We start from the raw sequence: 17506 nt of genomic DNA, 5'->3' as shown, positions 1-17506 counted from the left end.
CCCGACCAGCTGGGAATCGGGAGGGGAAAGCCCGACATCGGCATCATCCAGGCTCCAGCAGCAGCAGCAGGAAATTCTTCAGCCCGGGGAGCTGGAGAGCAGAGCACAGGCAGGAGTGCTCAGGGATGCTCAGGGGCTGGGCAGGGCCTGGACCAGCCCTGCTCGTGCTCAAAACATGGCAAAGGCACGAGGAGACCACGGGCTCCCGCCCTGTTCCCCCAGGAACGAGGTCTCTGGCAGCTCTGCGGTTCAACAACACCGGGGTTTGGAGGCACCTGCCTGGACCACGGGGGTGGGACACGCTGGATGTTGGAGGCAGCAGGATCTGCACTCCCAGGACACCCCGTTGGACTGGGTCAGCCTCCCCTGCTCCCTCCCAGGCTCCTGCTGGGCATTAAACACACACCAAGTGCCTGTGGCTCAGGGCTGGCAGAGGAGAGATGGTAAAAGCCACCACGTCCCACCTCAGACCCTCCTGCTCCCCACAAACAGGGGGATGGACCCACCATGTCACACCTCAGACCCCCCTGCTCCCCACAAAGAAGATGAACCCACCATGTCCCACCTCAGAGCCCCCATGTCCCACCTCAGACCCCCCATGTCCCACCTGAGACCCCCCTGCTCCCCACAAACAGGAGGATGGACCCACCACAAGGCTCCAGACCCAGCTCCAGGCAGGGAAGTGACAACGGGGCCACTGTCCCAGCCTGGGATGCTGGAGCAGCATGTTGGGGGCAGCAGGATCTGCACTCCCAGGACACCCCGTTGGACTGAGTCAGCCTCCCCTGCTCCCTCCCAAGCTCCTGCTCTGCATTAAACAGCCCAACACGCACCAAGTGTTGGCTCGGGGCTGCTCAGAGCTCTGATCTGCCACCATGTCCCACCTGAGACCCCCCTGCTCCCCACAAACAGGGGGAAGGACCCACCATGTCCCACCTCAGACCCCCCATGTCCCACCTGAGACCCCCCTGCTCCCCACAAACAGGGGGAAGGACCCTCCATGTCCCACCTCAGACCCCCCTGCTCCCCACAAACAGGGGGATGGACCCACCATGTCCCACCTCAGACCCCCCTGCTCCCCACAAACAGGAGGATGGACCCACCATGTCCCACCTCAGACCCCCCATGTCCCACCTGAGACCCCCCTGCTCCCCACAAACAGGGGGATTGACCCACCCCGGGGCTCAGCGAGGCTCGCGACCCATTCCCGGGCAGGGAGGTGACACCGTCACTCCACCGTCCCAGCCCGGGATGCTGGAGCAGCAGGAGCCTGTGGGAACCCCATGAAAGGAAGGCCCGAGAAGGAACCTGCGAAGCCCCGAGGGCGGGCGAGGGGCCGGGTTTGCCCCCGGTGGCCGCCCCGGCGGCTCCTCCCCAACCCCCGCGGTTCTCCAGGGACCGCAGCACCGCCCTCAGCTCCTGCCAACGCGCTTCGCCAGCGGGCACAGCAATCCCTGCCGGCTCATCCCGGGCTCCGAGGCTGCTCAGAGCCCTCAAACATCCCCCCCTGCACCCCAGAACCCCGACACCCCCCCACACCGTCCATCTGCAGGGCGGGCAGAGCCTCAGGCAGCAGCCAGGGGTGGCTCGAGCCCAGCGAGCCACGAGGCTCGGCCAAAACCAAAAACTAATGTTTTCATACTTGGACTTTTCAGGCAGGATTTAGTCATTTGTGGACACGAGGGCTTGGCACTCACCTTCCCCTCCCTCCCTTTTCCCTCCTACCCCCCCTCTACGCGGCTGTTTGCGGCGGCAGAGCCCTGAAGTGGGGAGGGGAGGGGAGGGTCCGGGAGGGGAGGGTCGTGGTTTAACCCCGGTGAATTGTTATTCCTGCTGCTTTTATGGAGCATCCAGCTGATGAGGAGAGGAGGGGTCGGCAGCCAGGGCACGCCCAGGGGCAGTCCCGCTGCACCGGACAAGGTGTCACAGGACAACCTGACTCCAGGAAGAGCTGCCTGGACGAAGCCAGCGGGGCTTTTGCCCCGTTTAATAACGGCTAAAAATCGAGTTATGGGGCAGGAAAGCCAAACCCTGGCTGAGCACCCTCGTGGGGAAAGGCAGAGTGGCTGAGAGCTGCTCTGTCATACGGGAAAAGCAGGTTCCACCCCGGCCTGGGAGGGTTTTACGAGCCCTGTTTGCTTCCCCCAGCACGGAGCACTCGGAGCCTGACACGGGTGGGGACGCAGAAGGGGAGGGAGAATCGATCCAGGCTGGCCAGGATGTCCCTCAGAACTCCCAAGAACCGCAGATTTGCCCCTAAACTGCCCCATCCTGGGCCTGAGGGGTTGGTTTACAGAGCCCTTGCACTCGGGAGCTGAGGTCTGTCCCTGCTCCCCAGTGGAGCCACCGTCCCCTCCCGAGGCCTGGCTCGCCAGGAAGGGTGGACTCCTGCCACTAAACACCACCAGAGCTGTGGGTAAGGCCTTGGTTAGGGGTAGGGGGTGCCTTGATCTGTGGAAAGAGGATAAACCAAGGCTAAGCCAGAGAGCCAGGGGATGGGAACAGCAGGAGCACAACACAGGCTCCTCTGGTGCAACTCCCACCTCGGTGTCAGGTTCAAACTGCCCCGGCACAAGCCCAGGGCTTATCTGGAGTCCCCTCCCTTCTCCCACAGTTCTGTTATTACGCCAACTGAGGCCACTTTATCTGCAAATCCTGCCTCCTAAACCAGCAAAGCCACACCAGGGTTCCTGCAGCGCCCGGGGGGTGCCGAGGGCTCCCTCCCACAAAGGCTCTGGGCCTTCAGAGCTCACCCGCTCTGAGGGTCCCACCAGGACGAGGGTCCCACCAGCACAAGGGTCCCACTAGGAGGAGGGTCCCACCACCACGAGGGTCCCACCAGGATGAGGGTCCCACCAGCACAAGGGTCCCACCAGCACAAGAGTCCCACCAGCACCAGGGTCCCACCAGCACAAAGGTCCCACCAGGACAAGGATCCCGCCAGGACCAGGGTCCAACCAGCATGAGGGTCCCACCAGCACAAGGGTCCCACCAGCACAAGGGTCCCACCAGCGCAAGGGTCCCACCATTCTGAGGGTCCCACCAGCACAAGGGTCCCACCAGCACAAAGGTCCCACCACTCCAAGGGTCCCACCAGCACAAAGGTCCCACCAGCACGAGGGTCCCAGCAGCACAAGGGTCCCACCAGCACAAGGGTCCCACCAGGACAAAGGTCCCCAGCACGAGGGTCCCTCCAGCACAAGGGTCCCAGCACTCAAAAGGTCCCACCACGACAAGAGTCCCACCAGGACGAGGGTCCCACCAGGACCAGGGTCCAACCAGCATGAGGGTCCCACCAGTACAAGGGTCCCACCAGCACAAAGGTCCCACCAGCACAAGGGTCCCACCAGCACAAGGGTCCCACCAGCACAAGGGTCCCACCAGCACAAAGGTCCCACCAGCACAAAGGTCCCACCAGCACGAGGGTCCCACCAGCATGAGGGTCCCACCAGCACAAGGGTCCCACCAGGACAAAGGTCCCCAGCACGAGGGTCCCACCAGCACAAGGGTCCCAGCACTCCAAGAGTCCCTCCAGCACGAGGGTCCCACCAGGACCCTTCTGCTTTTCCCCCCCAGCGCTCAAACCACCCAAAGCACCCCCGAGGCTGAAGTTCCACAGGAGCCCGGAGCGAGTCTTTAAGGAAAGGGAGTCATTCCAGAGCAAAGGGAGTTATTCCGGAGCAAAGGGAGTTATTCCAGAGCAAAGGGAGTCATTCCAGAGCAAAGGGAGTTATTCCAGAGCAAAGGGAGTTATTCCAGAGCGGGGCTTCATCACCATCTCAGGGACACGACGAAGGATTTGCTGAGGCCACTGAGGGATGAGCAGGACAAACCCACTGAGGGATCCACACCACAAACCCACTGAGGGATCAGCAGCACAAACCCACTGAGGGATCAGCACCACAAACCCACTCAAGGATCAGCACAAACCCACTGAGGGATGAGCAGCACAAACCCACTGAGGGATCCACACCACAAACCCACTCAAGGATCAGCAGCACAAACCCACTGAGGGATCAGCAGCACAATCCCACTCAGGCCCTTGGCAGGGGAAGTTTTTCCCTCCCCAGGAGCCTCCGTGCCCTCCAGGCAGATTCCAGCGGGAGTTGTCCAGCTGTCCCAAATCCCAGCGACAGATAAGGCTCCAGTGATTCACCCCGTGTAAACCTTTATTTGTTCTCGCCTGCCCCGAAGGAGCCGAGCAGCTGCAAACGCTCCGCTGGGCCGGCTCCCAGGCGCAGACAAAGGCCTGCAAAAACCGGGCTTAAGGAGGAACCGAATGCTCAAAAAAAGAGCAGTCCTAGAAGAGGGAGTTTTAGAAAGAGGGAGTGCGGCGCGGAGCAGGAGGAAGAGGAAGCCAAAGAGCACCTAAAAATAAATGTTAAAAAAAGCAGCGAGGCGCAGGACAAAGGCCTCGCCCGCACGTGACCCGTCCCCGCGGCGCAGGCAGGATGCGAGCTCGGAACACAACACTCCCTCCCCAGCGGCCCCAGCCGCCTCCCTGCGCTGCAAAAGCACCTTTCCCACCCAAAAAAAGGGCTCGTTCCCCCCTCCTCGAGGTGCAGGATCCTGGGTCTGACCCGAGCCGGGGTGGAAATGCGCCCTAAGCCCGGCAAGGCTGGAGCCAAACAGCTCCAGGAAGGGCTTGGAAATGTTCAGGGGGTTGAAGTGAAGCCTGGAAAACAAGATCCCTCCCCAAAAAAGCGCTTTCAAACAGCCAAAGTCCTGCTGAAGGACTGGCGAGGGGTCCCTTTGCACCCACCCAGGCGGTACCTTGAGCAGGTCTGAGAGGAGCTGGGGGGTGACTGGTGAGTGCTCAGGGAAAATGCAGCGACAGAGGAGCCTGTCCCGTGTCTGGGGCTGCCCCGCTGCCCTCCCGTGGCTGCTGGAAGCTCCCGGGACCCCGAGGACAGGAGATCAAACCTCAGAGCCCTACCCCTGCCCCGGCGGTGGCCGTGCCCACCGCGCACAGGGGAGAGCTTGGGAAGTTCTCCATCCAGGATAGGGATGTTCCCTGCACACCTTCAGCCGTCCCACCCCACCCACTCTGGATGCAAGGAAGGGGAAAAAAAACCCAAACCAACATCCCAGGAACGGGCAAAGCACTCACAGGAGGGGCTGAACATCCCCAGGGCGAGGGAGCCCTTCAGCCGAGAACATCCAGCGGGTTCCGCTCCCGGGAAGCCGCCGCTGCGCATCCCACGCTCACTTCTGCTCCATCCCCGCCGCGCATCCCGCGGCCGGCGGGGCGGGGAGAGCGTCCGAGGCGGCTTCTGGGGCGGCTGAGATGCAACAGGGCCACCGAGGGGACTCTCAGCACTGAGTCATCCCGTGCCGACTCCGCCGGGAGGGAGGGAGGGAAGGAGGGAGAGCGGCTCCGGCAAAGCGCTCGCTGCCCGCTCAGGCGCACGCGGCTCCCTCGGAGCGCGGGACCCCGCGGTCCTGCCCGCACCGACCCTCCGGAGGTGCCACGGGGCACGGGCGGGAGCCCCGCATGGCCCGGGCTGGCGCTCACCCCGCGGTCCCTGAGCTCATGGCTGAGTAACGCGGCTCGAGCGGCCGCCAGCGCTAAGAATAGAGACCTTGAAGTGAAACCTCCGGGGATTGGCAGCTATTTCGGGAGCCGCCGGGGCTGCGTGACATAAGAGGACACAGAGAGGAAACTCTGCACAACAACTCTCACCTCCCCGAGAAAGATTCGGGGAGCGGCGGGCAGGGACGCGGGGGGGACGCTGGGATGACCCCCCGGTGGCGTCTCCGTCCCTCAAATCCCAAACACTCAAATCCCAAACTGCAGCATCCCCACAGGAGCGGGAGGCCGTGTGGGTTGCCCCCGGGCACGGCAGTGACCCCACGGCCCCCTGAGCGTCCCCAGGGCTGGAGGAGCCCACCGAGAGCTGCAGAGCTGGAGCCCCGTGGGCACCAGCCCGGTGTGGCCACACCAGGATCCGGCCAAACCCTGGCCAAGCAGCTCCTGCAGCACACAGCCCACGTGGAGCTGAGCCCCTTGGCCTGGGCTGAGCCTGCCCAGGCAGCTCCCTGGAGCAGGACTGGCAGAGATCCCGCCGGGATCGAGCGGCCCAGCGGGGCCTCCGAGGGAACCGACACGACCGAGGCCACCAGAGCACCCCCAGCCCCCGAAATCTCTGCTCTGGGAGCCCCTCCCAGCCTGCCAGGCTCGCCCCTGGGTGGAGGGAAGGGCTGGGATTGCACTCCTGGATGGAGGGAAGGGCTGGGATCACACCCAGGCTCACTCCTGGATGGAGGGAAGGGCTGGGATCACACTCAGGCTCACTCCTGGATAGAGGGAAGGGCTGGGATGACACCCAGGCTCACTCCTGGATGGAGGGAAGAAGGGCTGGGATCACACTCAGGCTCTCTCCTGGATGGAGGGAAGGGCTGGGATGACACCCAGGCTCACTCCTGGATGGAGGGAAGGGCTGGGATCCCACCCAGGCTCAGCCCTGGGTGGAGGGAAGGGCTGGGATCCCACCCAGGCTCAGCCCTGGATGGAGGGAAGGGCTGGGATCCCACCCAGGCTCACTCCTGGATGGAGGGAAGGGCTGGGATCCCACCCAGGCTCTCTCCTGGATGGAGGGAAGGGCTGGGATCCCACCCAGCCGCCAGATGTGCGCAGGACAGGTCTGCTCTTGGTTAACCACCAGCGCTGAGATCAACGCGGGGAAGTCCGAACGGCAACCCCGGCAGCGGGTTTGATTCCAGCCCTTGGAGACCGGGGAAAACAAATACACACACACACACACACACACGAGCTGCAGTTTCTGGGGATCCAACTCCCCACCCGAAGCCGGTCCCTGCCCAATCCCGGCGCGTCCACCCCGTCGGCAGGAGCTGTGTTTGGATCCCCGCGGTGCCGGGGGGGCTCCGCCGGCTCACTCCCCTCCCACCAGGGGATTTTCTCCTGGTTTTTGGACAGGAGTAAGTCACCAGCAGGGATTGACAGAGCCCACAGTGCTCATTGGGAAGGAATTCCTCCCTGGGAGGGTGGGGAGGCCCCTCTGGTTGCCCAGAGAAGCTGTGGCTGCCCCTGGATCCCTGGAAGTGTCCAGGGACAGGCTGGAGCAGCCCAGGCTGGTGGAAGGTGTCAGGGGTGGGACTGGATGAGCTTTAAGATCCCTCTGACCCAAACCATTCTAAAATTCGATGAAATAACTGAACTGCCCAGACCCACCAGCTCGATCTGTTCTAAAAACATCCCCCAAACTCACCTGGGGGGCATCTGAGGGAACCTCCCGGCCCAGCCCTCGCCCAGACAGCGACTGCTTGTTGAGGCCTCTGAGCCTGCCCGTGTTAAACCCGGCTTGCAAAGGCTGGATATCCACCCCAGGCTGCAGATTTGCTAAACTCTGCAGTTCCATTGTCCCAGGGCGTGGCCTGGCACCGCTGTCCCCTCTGCCCGGTGCCAGCAGGTGACAGGCACGGGGCTGGCAGGGGCCCAGACAACACCCAGCCGTGGTGGCACCATGGCAGGGACTGTCCCCCAGACAACAGCCAGCCGTGGTGGCACCGTGGCAGGGACTGTCCCCCAGACAACAGCCAGCCGTGGTGGCACCGTGGCAAGGACTGTTCCCCAGACAACAACCAGTTGTGGTGGCACCATGGCAGGGACTGTCCCCCAGACAACAGCCAGCTGTGGTGTCACTGTGGCAGGGACTGTCCCCCAGACAACACCCAGCCGTGGTGGCACCGTGGCAGGGACTGTCCCCCGGGGTGGGGAGGCCCTCGGGGGACACTGCCACCTCCTGTGGGGACGGACGGGACACTGGGGATGAGGAAGACCTGCCCTGTCCCAGTCCCAGCAAGGCCACGGTGGGATTTGGCTCACGAGGAGTGACCTGATCCATGATCCATCCCTGATCCATCCCTGGTCCATCCCTGATCCATCCCTGGTCCATCCCTGATCCATGATCCATCCCTGATCCATCCCTGATCTGTGATACATCCCTGATCCATCCCTGATCTGTGATCCATCCCTGATCCATAATCCATCCCTGATCCATCCCTGATCCGTGATCCATCCCTGATCCATCCCTGATCTGTGATCCACCTCTGATCCATCCCTGATCCATGATCCATCCCTGATTCATGATCCACCCCTGATCCATCCCTGATCTGTGATCCATCCCTGATCCATCCCTGATTCATGATCCATCCCTGATCCATCCCTGATCTGTGATCCACCCCTGATCCATCCCTGATCCATGATCCATCCCTGATCCATCCCTGATCCATGATCCATCCCTGATCCATGATCCATCCCTGATCCATGATCCATCCCTGATCCATCCCTGATCCATGATCCATCCCTGATCCATGATCCATCCCTGATCCGTGATCCATCCCTGATCCATCGCTGATCCCTGATCCCTGATCCATCCCTGATCCATGATCCATCCCTGACCCATCCCTGATCCATGGGGAACCGTGTCTGCCCCCAGGGTTGGTCTCTCACAGAACCATGGAATGTGAGTTGGGAGAGGCCCACGAGGATCATCCCAGCTCGGAGCAGAGCAGGACAATCCCCTCTCCAAACACATCCCAGGCGGATGGAGCGGCTGCAGACCTGCACAGCCTCACCTGGGCACCCTCCCAGATCTGCACAGCCTCACCTGGGCACCCTCTCAGACCTGAACAGCCTCACCTGGGCACCCTCCCATGCACAGCCTCACCTGGGCACCATCCTGTGCACAGCCTCACCTGGGCACACCCCCTCCCCCCCCCCCCCGTACACAGCCTCACCTGGGCACCCTCCCAGACCTGCACAGCCTCACCTGGGCACCCTCTCAGACCTGAACAGCCTCACCTGGGCACCCTCCCATGCACAGCCTCACCTGGGCACCCTCCCAGACCTGCACAGCCTCACCTGGGCACCCTCCCATGCACAGCCTCACCTGGGCACCCTCCCAGACCTGCACAGCCTCACCTGGGCACCCTCCCGTGCACAGCCTCACCTGGACACCCTCCCACTGCTGCAGGGACGTGCTGGGGTGGCCTTGGAAGAAGGAAAAGGAGGAGCAGGGATGATCCTGAGCTCAGCAGAAAGCGGGAGCTGAGCCCCAAGAGAAGCAGAGGCTCCTTCCTTCCCGAACCTTCAACCCTCCAACCAGCCAATCCTCCCTCCTCGGCATCCCTGGGCCAGCAAGGAGCCCCGGGCCAGCCCTGGGATGAGGACAGGGAGGTCAGAGCACCCAGGGGGGCAGGAGGGACGTGGCAAAAGCTGGGAGTGAGCAAGGCGAGGGGAGCGGGGACACAGTCCCGCCTCAGGGACAGCTCTGCCACCAGAATTCCCACCCTACAGACACCGAAGGGAAACCTGGAAAGCAGTAGCTGCTCCCAGTGGCCTCCCAAGTGTTGCTGAAGGCACTGGGTGAAGCCAAGAGTCTGTGGAAGGAGCACAGGAGGATTTTCACGTGGTGGCTGCACCCCTGGGCGACGTAAGGAAACTAATCTCCGGTGCCCCAAGCCCCGAGCAAACCTGGGGAATTTACATAAGCCTTGAAGTTCAGGAAAACGTTCGAGGAAGAAAGGAATTGAGGGAGCAATCCTGGCTTTGTCTCCGGCCTCGAGAGGAAGTTTTCTCCGCGTTTTTGGGGCCGCCCAAGGCTCCTCTTACGCAACAGAGGCGGCTTTTGAAAGAGCAGCCTCAGCATCAACAGCTTTTCCCCTCCCTTGTGTAAGAGATGATCCTCCTTCCCTCAGAGATCCTCCTTCCCTCAGAGATCCTCCTTCCCTCAGAGATCCTTCTTCCCTCAGAGATCCTCCTTCCCTCAGAGATCCTTCTTCCCTCAGAGATCCTTCTTCCCTCAGAGATCCTCCTTCCCTCAGAGATCCTCCTTCCCTCAGAGATCCTCCTTTCCTCAGAGATCCTCCTCTCAAAGATCCTCCTTCCCTCGGAGATCCTCCTTCCCTCAGAGATCCTCCTTCCCTCAGAGATCCTCCTTCTCTCAGAGATCCTTCTTCTCTCAGAGATCCTCCTTCCCCCAGAGATCCTCCTTCCCCCAGAGATCTTCCTTCCCTCAGAGATCCTTCCCTCAGAGATCCTCCTTCCCTCAGAGATCCTTCTTCTCTCAGAGATCCTCCTTCCCTCAGAGATCCTCCTTCCTTCAGAGATCCTCCTTCCCCCAGAGATCTTCCTTCCCTCAGAGATCCTCCTTCTCTCAGAGATCCTTCTTCTCTCAGAGATCCTCCTTCCCTCAGAGATCCTCCTTCCCTCAGAGATCCTCCTTCCCTCAGAGATCCTCCTTTCCTCAGAGATCCTCCTCTCAAAGATCCTCCTTCCCTCGGAGATCCTCTTTCTCTCAGAGATCCTCCTTCCCTCAGAGATCCTCCTTCTCTCAGAGATCCTCCTTCCCCCAGAGATCCTCCTTCGCCCAGAGATCTTCCTTCCCTCAGAGATCCTCCTTCCCCCAGAGATCTTCCTTCCCTGAGAGATCCTCCTTCCCTCAGAGATCCTCCTTCTCTCAGAGATCCTTCTTCTCTCAGAGATCCTCCTTCCCTCAGAGTTCCTCCCTCCCTGAAGGCTCAAGAACACCCCCAGAGAATTTTAGGTGGACAGGAGGCAAACCAACAGGCGTGATGGGCGCACTCAGGTACCAAAGTGGGACGGTCACTGCTTCACTCCAGCCCTTCCACCGTGTCAGGACCTCCACGGAGATCCCCCTTGGGATGATCCCTCCCTGCTGGAGGCCTGGCTGGGTGACAGCACAGCACTGACTCAGAGATCCTTCCCCGGACGTTGCCCAACATGGGCCATGGTGACAGGGATGTGTGGCACCAGCCCCAAATGTGCCACAGTGACAGGGACATGTGGCATCAACCCTGACTGTGCTACAGTGAGAGGGACATGTGGGACCAGCCCTGTTTGTGCCACAGTGACAGGGACATGTGCCACCAGCCCCAAATGTGCCACAGTGACAGGGACGTGTGCCACCAGCCTCGACTGTGCCACAGTGACAGGGATGTGTGCCACCAGCCCTGTTTGTGTCACAGTGACAGGGATGTGTGGCACCAGCCTCAACTGTGCCACAGTGACAGGGACATGTGGCACGAGCCCCAAATGTGTCACAGTGACAGGGATGTGTGGCACCAGCCCCAAATATGCCACAGTGACAGGGACATGTAGCATCAACCCTGACTGTGCTACAGTGAGAGGGACATGTGGGACCAGCCCTGACTGTGCCACAGTGACAGGGACACATGGCACCAGCCCCAAATGTGCCACAGTGACAGGGACACATGGCACCAGCCCCAAATGTGCCACAGTGACAGGGACACATGGCACCAGCCCCAAATGTGCCATATCACCAGCTCTGGCTGTGCCACAGTGACAGGGGCATGTGGCACCAGCCCCAAATGTGCCATATCACCAGCCCCGACTGTGCCACAGTGACAGGGACATGTGGCACCAGCCCCGGCTGTGCCACAGTGACAGAAATGTGTGGCACCAGCCCCAAATGTGCCATATCACCAGCCCCAAATGTGCCACAGTGACAGGAACATGTGGCACCAGCCCTGACTGTGCCACAGTGACAGGGACATGTGGTACCAGCCCTGGCTGTGGCTGCCACAGCACCAGCCCAGCCCTGTGGTGGCAGGGATGTGTGCCACCAGCCCCAAATGTGCCACAGTGACAGGGACATGTGGCACCAGCCCTGGTTGTGCCACAGTGACAGAGACATGTGGCACCAGCCCTGGCTGTGCCACAGTGACAGAGACATGTGGCACCAGCCCTGGCTGTGCCACAGTGACAGGGACATGTGGCACGAGCCCCAAATGTGCCACAGTGACAGGGACGTGTGCCACCAGCCTCGACTGTGCCACCCCCTCACTCCCTGCCAGTCCCGGTGCCTCCTGCTGATCCTTCCCCACTCCAGCCCCGCTCTGCCAAGGGCTGCCGTGCCCTGGCACCGATCCCTCCTCCCGGCTGACTCTGGGAAATCTCCAGGCTCAGCTCAAGGGGCGCTCGGGCCCCGTTTGTGACAACGGGGACGGTGCCACTCCGGCGTCCCAGCTCGGCCTGAACTCAGAGCCAACCGAGCGCTGGGAGGGAGCCTGAGCAGCCCCAGAGCTGCCCAAATCCAGGACATTCATCCTGAGCAGCTCCAGAGCTGCCCAAATCCAGGACATTCATCCTGAGCAGCCCCAGAGCTGCCCAAATCCAGGACATTCATCCTGAGCAGCTCCAGAGCTGCCCGAATCCAGGACATTCATCCTGAGCAGCTCCAGAGCTGCCCGAATCCAGGACATTCATCCTGAGCAGCTCCAGAGCTGCCCGAATCCAGGACATTCATCCTGAGCAGCTCCAGAGCTGCCCGAATCCAGGACATTCATCCTGAGCAGCTCCAGAATTGCCCGAATCCAGGATATTCATCCCAAGTTCCAACTGCTGCCGTATGGGGAACACGGTTGAAAAGGGAGGACGGAGCTCTCCAAGACACAACGAAAACAAATCCTTCGTCTCCGTCCCGCTCTCCCCAAGTTCCTTGGCTCAGCTTAACAAGGCTTTTCTGCCAAGAAGTCCACATTAAGGGCCCTGCACCCCCCCTGAAAGCTTGGTGGCACCGTCACATCGCACACCAAACATGCCAGCTCAGAGCTCTGAGTGACAGAAGTGTCACATCATGCCCCAAACGTGCCAGCTCAGAGCTCTGAGTGACAGAAGTGTCACATCATGCCCCAAACGTGCCAGCTCAGAGCTCTCAGTGACAGAAGCGTCCCCAGCACGCCCTGGGCCCAGCTCTGCGGGGAGGGCACCTGAGCAGAGCAGCCCGGCCAGAGAGCTGGGAGAGGGGGGGGAACCACAAACAACCCCAACAAAGGCAGGAAAACATCCCATTCGCTCAGCAAGGCCGCGGGGCTGCTCCCAGCAGGGCTTCCTGAGGGATTTTTAGGGCGGCAGAGAAGGGAACGGGGCCGTGCCAGGCGGGAGCTGAGCCGCGGGCACAGGGGGGGCTGCTCGAGGCTGACAGGAGACCACTCGGCCTGTGCACACTCAGCCAGGCCAGGCCAGGCTTTTTTTGACCCAAAGTCGGCAGAGAAGCTGTTAGTGGGGAGCCTGAGCGGGACAGAGCGGATGCATTCCTGACTCCTGCCCTCGGGGAGCATAGCAAGGGAATGAGGCACAGACACAGGACTGACTCACCTCCCTCCTGTGCTGCCCCGGAGAGCAGCGGCTGGGCTGGATGCAGATCAAAAGGTAATAAATCAGAGCAGAACAACCAGGGTTTGATGTTTGAACCAGAGATGGAAGAGGAGATTCACACCCTGCCCTGCCGGGGCACAGGAGGAGCTGCCTCCTTTCGGAGCGTTGCCAACACACTTGTTTGTTTTTTCCCCTCCTCAAGGTCCCAGCTGTTAAAGCCATGATTGCAGGATTTCCCAGACTCGCTGAAAAAGCACGTATGCCATTGTGTCCCACGGCTGGAACAGGAAAACGCCTGAAAATCCGAGCCACAGACTCCCAACACAAACTGTCTCCTCGCCGCCGACGCTCTCCAGCCTCATTTTTCTTTCAACGCTTCCTAAATGGCTTTGGAGTTTTGCAGGGCCGGCTTTCGGCTCCCCCCAGAACTGCTCCTGTCCCACGCTGGGGGAACTTTTTGGCCTCGTGTATCCCAAAGCCATCCACGTGGCCGCTCACGTGCCACGGCCTCGGGATACTCGGAGCCACCGGCCTCTGTCCCCTGGTGTCACCTGGGTCCCGATTCCAGCCCACAGCCAGCCAAGTGTGAAGCAGAAACCGGGGCCAGTTGTGCTCCAGCCCCCCCAGCCTGGATTCCCCAGCCCTCCACACAAATCCAGCCCCACAAAACCACAGAGTCTGTGGCTTTGTCGGCCCGCACGGAACACGGCGTGGCACTGAAACGCCTCTGCCGGCTCAGGAGCGGCCAGGACAGCTCCCAGCACGGAGCCAGAGCCTCTCCCTGCCCCGGGGAGGTTCCCAACGAAGCCATTTAATAAACTGCAGGACAAGACATGCTCCTGTCCCATCCTCACTCACCTCCATCCTCTGTCCCAGGACAAGGCACACACTCGGACCAGCCCCGACACTGGGACTGACCCCTCATCCCAAATGACGCGTCCCGAAGGTTCAGGACCCTGCTCAGTTCAGGGGTGACCTCCCTGCCATCCCACGCTCTTCCTGCCGAGCTTCCAGCCCGGCTCTGAGCGCTTCTGCTGCCATTTTTGTGCTCCCACTTCCTGCTCGCAGCAGGCAGGGAGTAGGAAGTGCTGAAATCCTCCGACCCTCTCGCTGCGAAACCAGGAAGCGCCGGGGATCTCCTGAGAAGGGCTGTGATTTGGGGCTGGAACCCTCTGCAAACATCTGGGCAGAGGGATCACATCTGGACCCTCGGAGAGGGGCCCACGCTCCCCACCCTCCTCCTGGCACAGGCACAGGGCAGAGCCACTCACGGGTCATCCAGGCGGGAAGAAACCGAGGCACAATCCAAACCCTCCGGCCTCTCGCTTCCCTCCTTCCCCCTCGAGCGACACCTCACTCATCTGCCCTGCTCACTCCCCACTGAGCCAAGTCCAGCACATCCCACACCCTCTGCAGGAGTCTCCCGACATCCCATCACTCGGCAGAGCCTCCTAAAACATCCAAACCCCACAGAACACCCTTCCCGTGGAAAAAAAAGGTGTGGGAAGCTGCCCAGGGATTGCCAGCACAGGGCCAGTCTTGGACGAGGGGGCTGCACTGGCTCCTGCTCAATCTCCAGGTGGATCCGGGCTACTCGGGGCACCGACAGCTCTTTTCCCGGGGCACATCCCTTCCCCACAAGGTGTTTGAGAAGAGAGAGAGTGGTGCCCTCGCAGCAAACCCACCCGAGGAGGGCAAACCCGGCAGTGCTGTGGGCGCTGTGCCCTCCCAGCCCCGCTCCCCGCGCGGGGAGAGGCAGCGGGATCTGCCCCGAAACACTCCAGCGAACCCCAGGCTCGGCTTTGCCGCATCCCAACGCCCGCTCCGGGAGGCGGCCGCGGGTCGAGGGACCCCCTGAGCCGGGGGTTCGTTAGCCCGGAGTCCCTCCCGCGGTTCCAGGCTGAGCCCCGCGCGCGCTCGACGGGACACCGGCTCCTCCCGGCTGGATCAGCTGCGTTTGGGAGTTGCCATCACCCGACGCTTCCCCGGACACCGGCACGGCCCGGGCTCTCCGCAGCGCCCCGAGCCTGGCACTCCACACCCAGGGGTGACAGACCCAGAGGTGACAGGGGTGACAGCCCTGCCAGCGCCTCTCCCCACACCCGGGGGGCACCGACCCCCTGTCAGCCCCGCCCGGAGGCTGCAGAGCCCCGGGAACGGGACCCCCGATCCGGACCAGCCCCTGCGGGGAGCTCCTGGATCCCAACGCCGGGCAGGGCACCCCTTCCCAGGATCCCGCGAGCCCTGGGGGGGTGTGCGGAGAGCGAGGGGTGCAAGACTTGGGGAAGGGGCGAGCGGAGCCCCTCGGGGGGTGACCCGGGAGAGGCGGCTCCTCCCTGGGGGCTCGCGGGGAGTGGGCCCTGGCTGAGCCCGGCGGGGGGGACCGGGGGTGACAGACCCGCGGGATGGAGCCGGGACCTACCTCGGGCGGGGCCGGGGGACAAAGGCGATGCCGGAGCGTCCCGGGGGCGGGGGTGGCCCCGGGGGGGGCTCCGCGAGGGTTCCGCGGGGCTTCGGCTCCACCTGCGGCGCCGCGGCCGCGCCGGAACCGGGCGGGAGGAGCGGGGCGGCCCCGGCGAGGGCTGCGGGCGGTGCCGCTCCGCCCCCGGCACCGGCTGCGACGGCAACAGCGGCGGGGGCGGGCGGGGAGTTGCGGGGTCCCAGCCGAGGGACCGCGAGAGGCTCCTTCCAGACACCCCCGGGGGGTTGGAGGGGGGAGAGACCCGGGCAGCGGGAACGCGGGGCGAGTCCTGGAGGCTGGGAGTCAAATCTACCCCCGAGCTGCTCCATCCCGGGGGCGTCTGAGCCGGGGAGAGCTCTGGGAATTCAACTGGAGACGGGAGCGCAGAGACGAGCCGCCAAAGGGCGGTAAATTCCGGGATTAAGGCACCGCACCCCCCGCGCCCGCCCCTGCCCGGGGTCCCGCTCCCCCTGTGGCGGGTCCCCCGTCACCCTCCCGGGGCACCGGGACAGGGATGGGGCAGCTCCCGCTGCAGCCCGAGGAACCGGGGGGAGGAGGGAGGAGCCGGTGCCAGGAGAGCGGGAGAATCCTGTGGGATGAGGTGGGCGCAGGAAAGCATCCTGCGGGAGGAGGTGGGCACAGGAGAGCATCCTGGGGGATGAGGTGGGCACAGGAGAGCAGGAGAATCCCCCGGGATGAGCTGGGGATGTGTAAGGACATCCCCCAGGACGGCGGGAGCCTCCCCACGCCGCTCCCGGGGAAACCGAGCCCCCCAAAGAAAGAAACGGAGCCGAGTTCCGAGCGAAGGAGGCGGAGGAGCTCGGGGCCGTTAAATCCCGTCCCAAAGCCCGGCGATATCCCGAGATTCCCTCGCTGCCAGCGGGGGGAACAGCCCGCGGCGGCGGCTGCTTGGCCGCGGCTCCCGGGAGAGAGGGAACAGCTGCTCTTCCAGGAAATCCAGAGCGCGGGGGGGATTCTCCAACCGCTGCATCGCACTTCTCTTTTGCGAGGAAGAAAATCACTTCAGACTCAGAGCAAAGCCCGGAGGGGGAGACCTGGAGGAGCCGCGGCTCGGCTGCAGCCCCGGGGGGCTCACGGGGGACAAACCCCGGAGCACGAGTGGGCCGGGAGGTGGTTTTGGGCCAGGAGGTGTTTTTGGGCCGGGAGGTGTTTTTGGGCCGGGAGGTGTTTTTTGGGCCGGGAGGTGTTTTGGGGCCGGGAGGTGTTTTTGCCGAGCTGTTTTGCTCGGTTTGACGGCACCAAAACAGCGCCGGGAAGTTACACACCGAGCACCCCCGGGGGCCGGCGCTGGTAACCCCGGTAACCCAGAGGTTATTTTTGGCATCTCTCTCGAATCTGAGAGGTTTCAGGGCGCCTCTCTCTCACCTCTTGGGGTTTTCTCTTTCCCTTTCGTTTATGCCTGTTTTCTCCAGGATCGGCCCTTTCCTTCCCTTTCACTTCCAGAACCTCACGGATCCACGGTTCCAGCTTCCAAAACCTCGTGGATCCTTTCATGGATTCACGGTTTCACCTCGGAAACGGGCGGCAAAAGCTCCCCCGAGGAGAGGCTCAGCCCTCAAACGGCACCTGATGCCTCAGCCCGCGGCAAGAACAGAGGCTTTGGCAGGAATTCCTCATCCCAGGGGTTTCAAAGTGCCTCTTTGGTTTGGAAAATAACCCCGGGACAGAAGTCCTCGTCCTCTCAGAGAGCCCCAGCAACACCCGAATTGCCTTGACAATGTTCTTATGTCAATAACTTCACAACTCAGTCCCAGCGGGCCCCGCTCTGCATAAATTTGCATATTACTCAGTGAAGCCAATCAAAAGTGGGAGGGGAGGGGGCTGTTCTGGGGGAAAAGGGGCTCATCCTCCCCATCGAGCTC

At 62.5% G+C, this 17506-nt stretch overlaps 1 protein-coding gene and 1 long non-coding RNA gene across 2 annotated transcripts in view; one reads left to right on the top strand and one right to left on the bottom strand.

The window, feature by feature from the left end:
- Window positions 1–5343, bottom strand: part of HDAC7 (histone deacetylase 7) — a 64776-nt gene extending 59433 nt beyond the window's left edge. The window contains exon 1 of the mRNA XM_032713576.1: window positions 5111–5343. Coding sequence (XP_032569467.1) covers window positions 5111–5198 — 88 coding nt within the window. The 5' untranslated portion in view covers window positions 5199–5343. The remainder of the gene's footprint in view (window positions 1–5110) is intronic.
- Window positions 5344–12832: 7489 nt separating this feature from the next.
- Window positions 12833–13994, top strand: LOC116800029. The gene is made up of 2 exons (XR_004361155.1): window positions 12833–13216; window positions 13365–13994. It is a non-coding gene; the product is annotated as an uncharacterized LOC116800029 (long non-coding RNA).
- Window positions 13995–17506: the final 3512 nt, after the last annotated feature.

The sequence above is a fragment of the Chiroxiphia lanceolata genome, chromosome 30, assembly GCF_009829145.1.
Source record: "Chiroxiphia lanceolata isolate bChiLan1 chromosome 30, bChiLan1.pri, whole genome shotgun sequence".
NCBI lineage: Eukaryota > Metazoa > Chordata > Aves > Passeriformes > Pipridae > Chiroxiphia > Chiroxiphia lanceolata.
The sequence above is the reverse complement of the archived record's forward strand: the minus strand, read 5'-3'. Positions and strand labels throughout refer to the sequence as shown.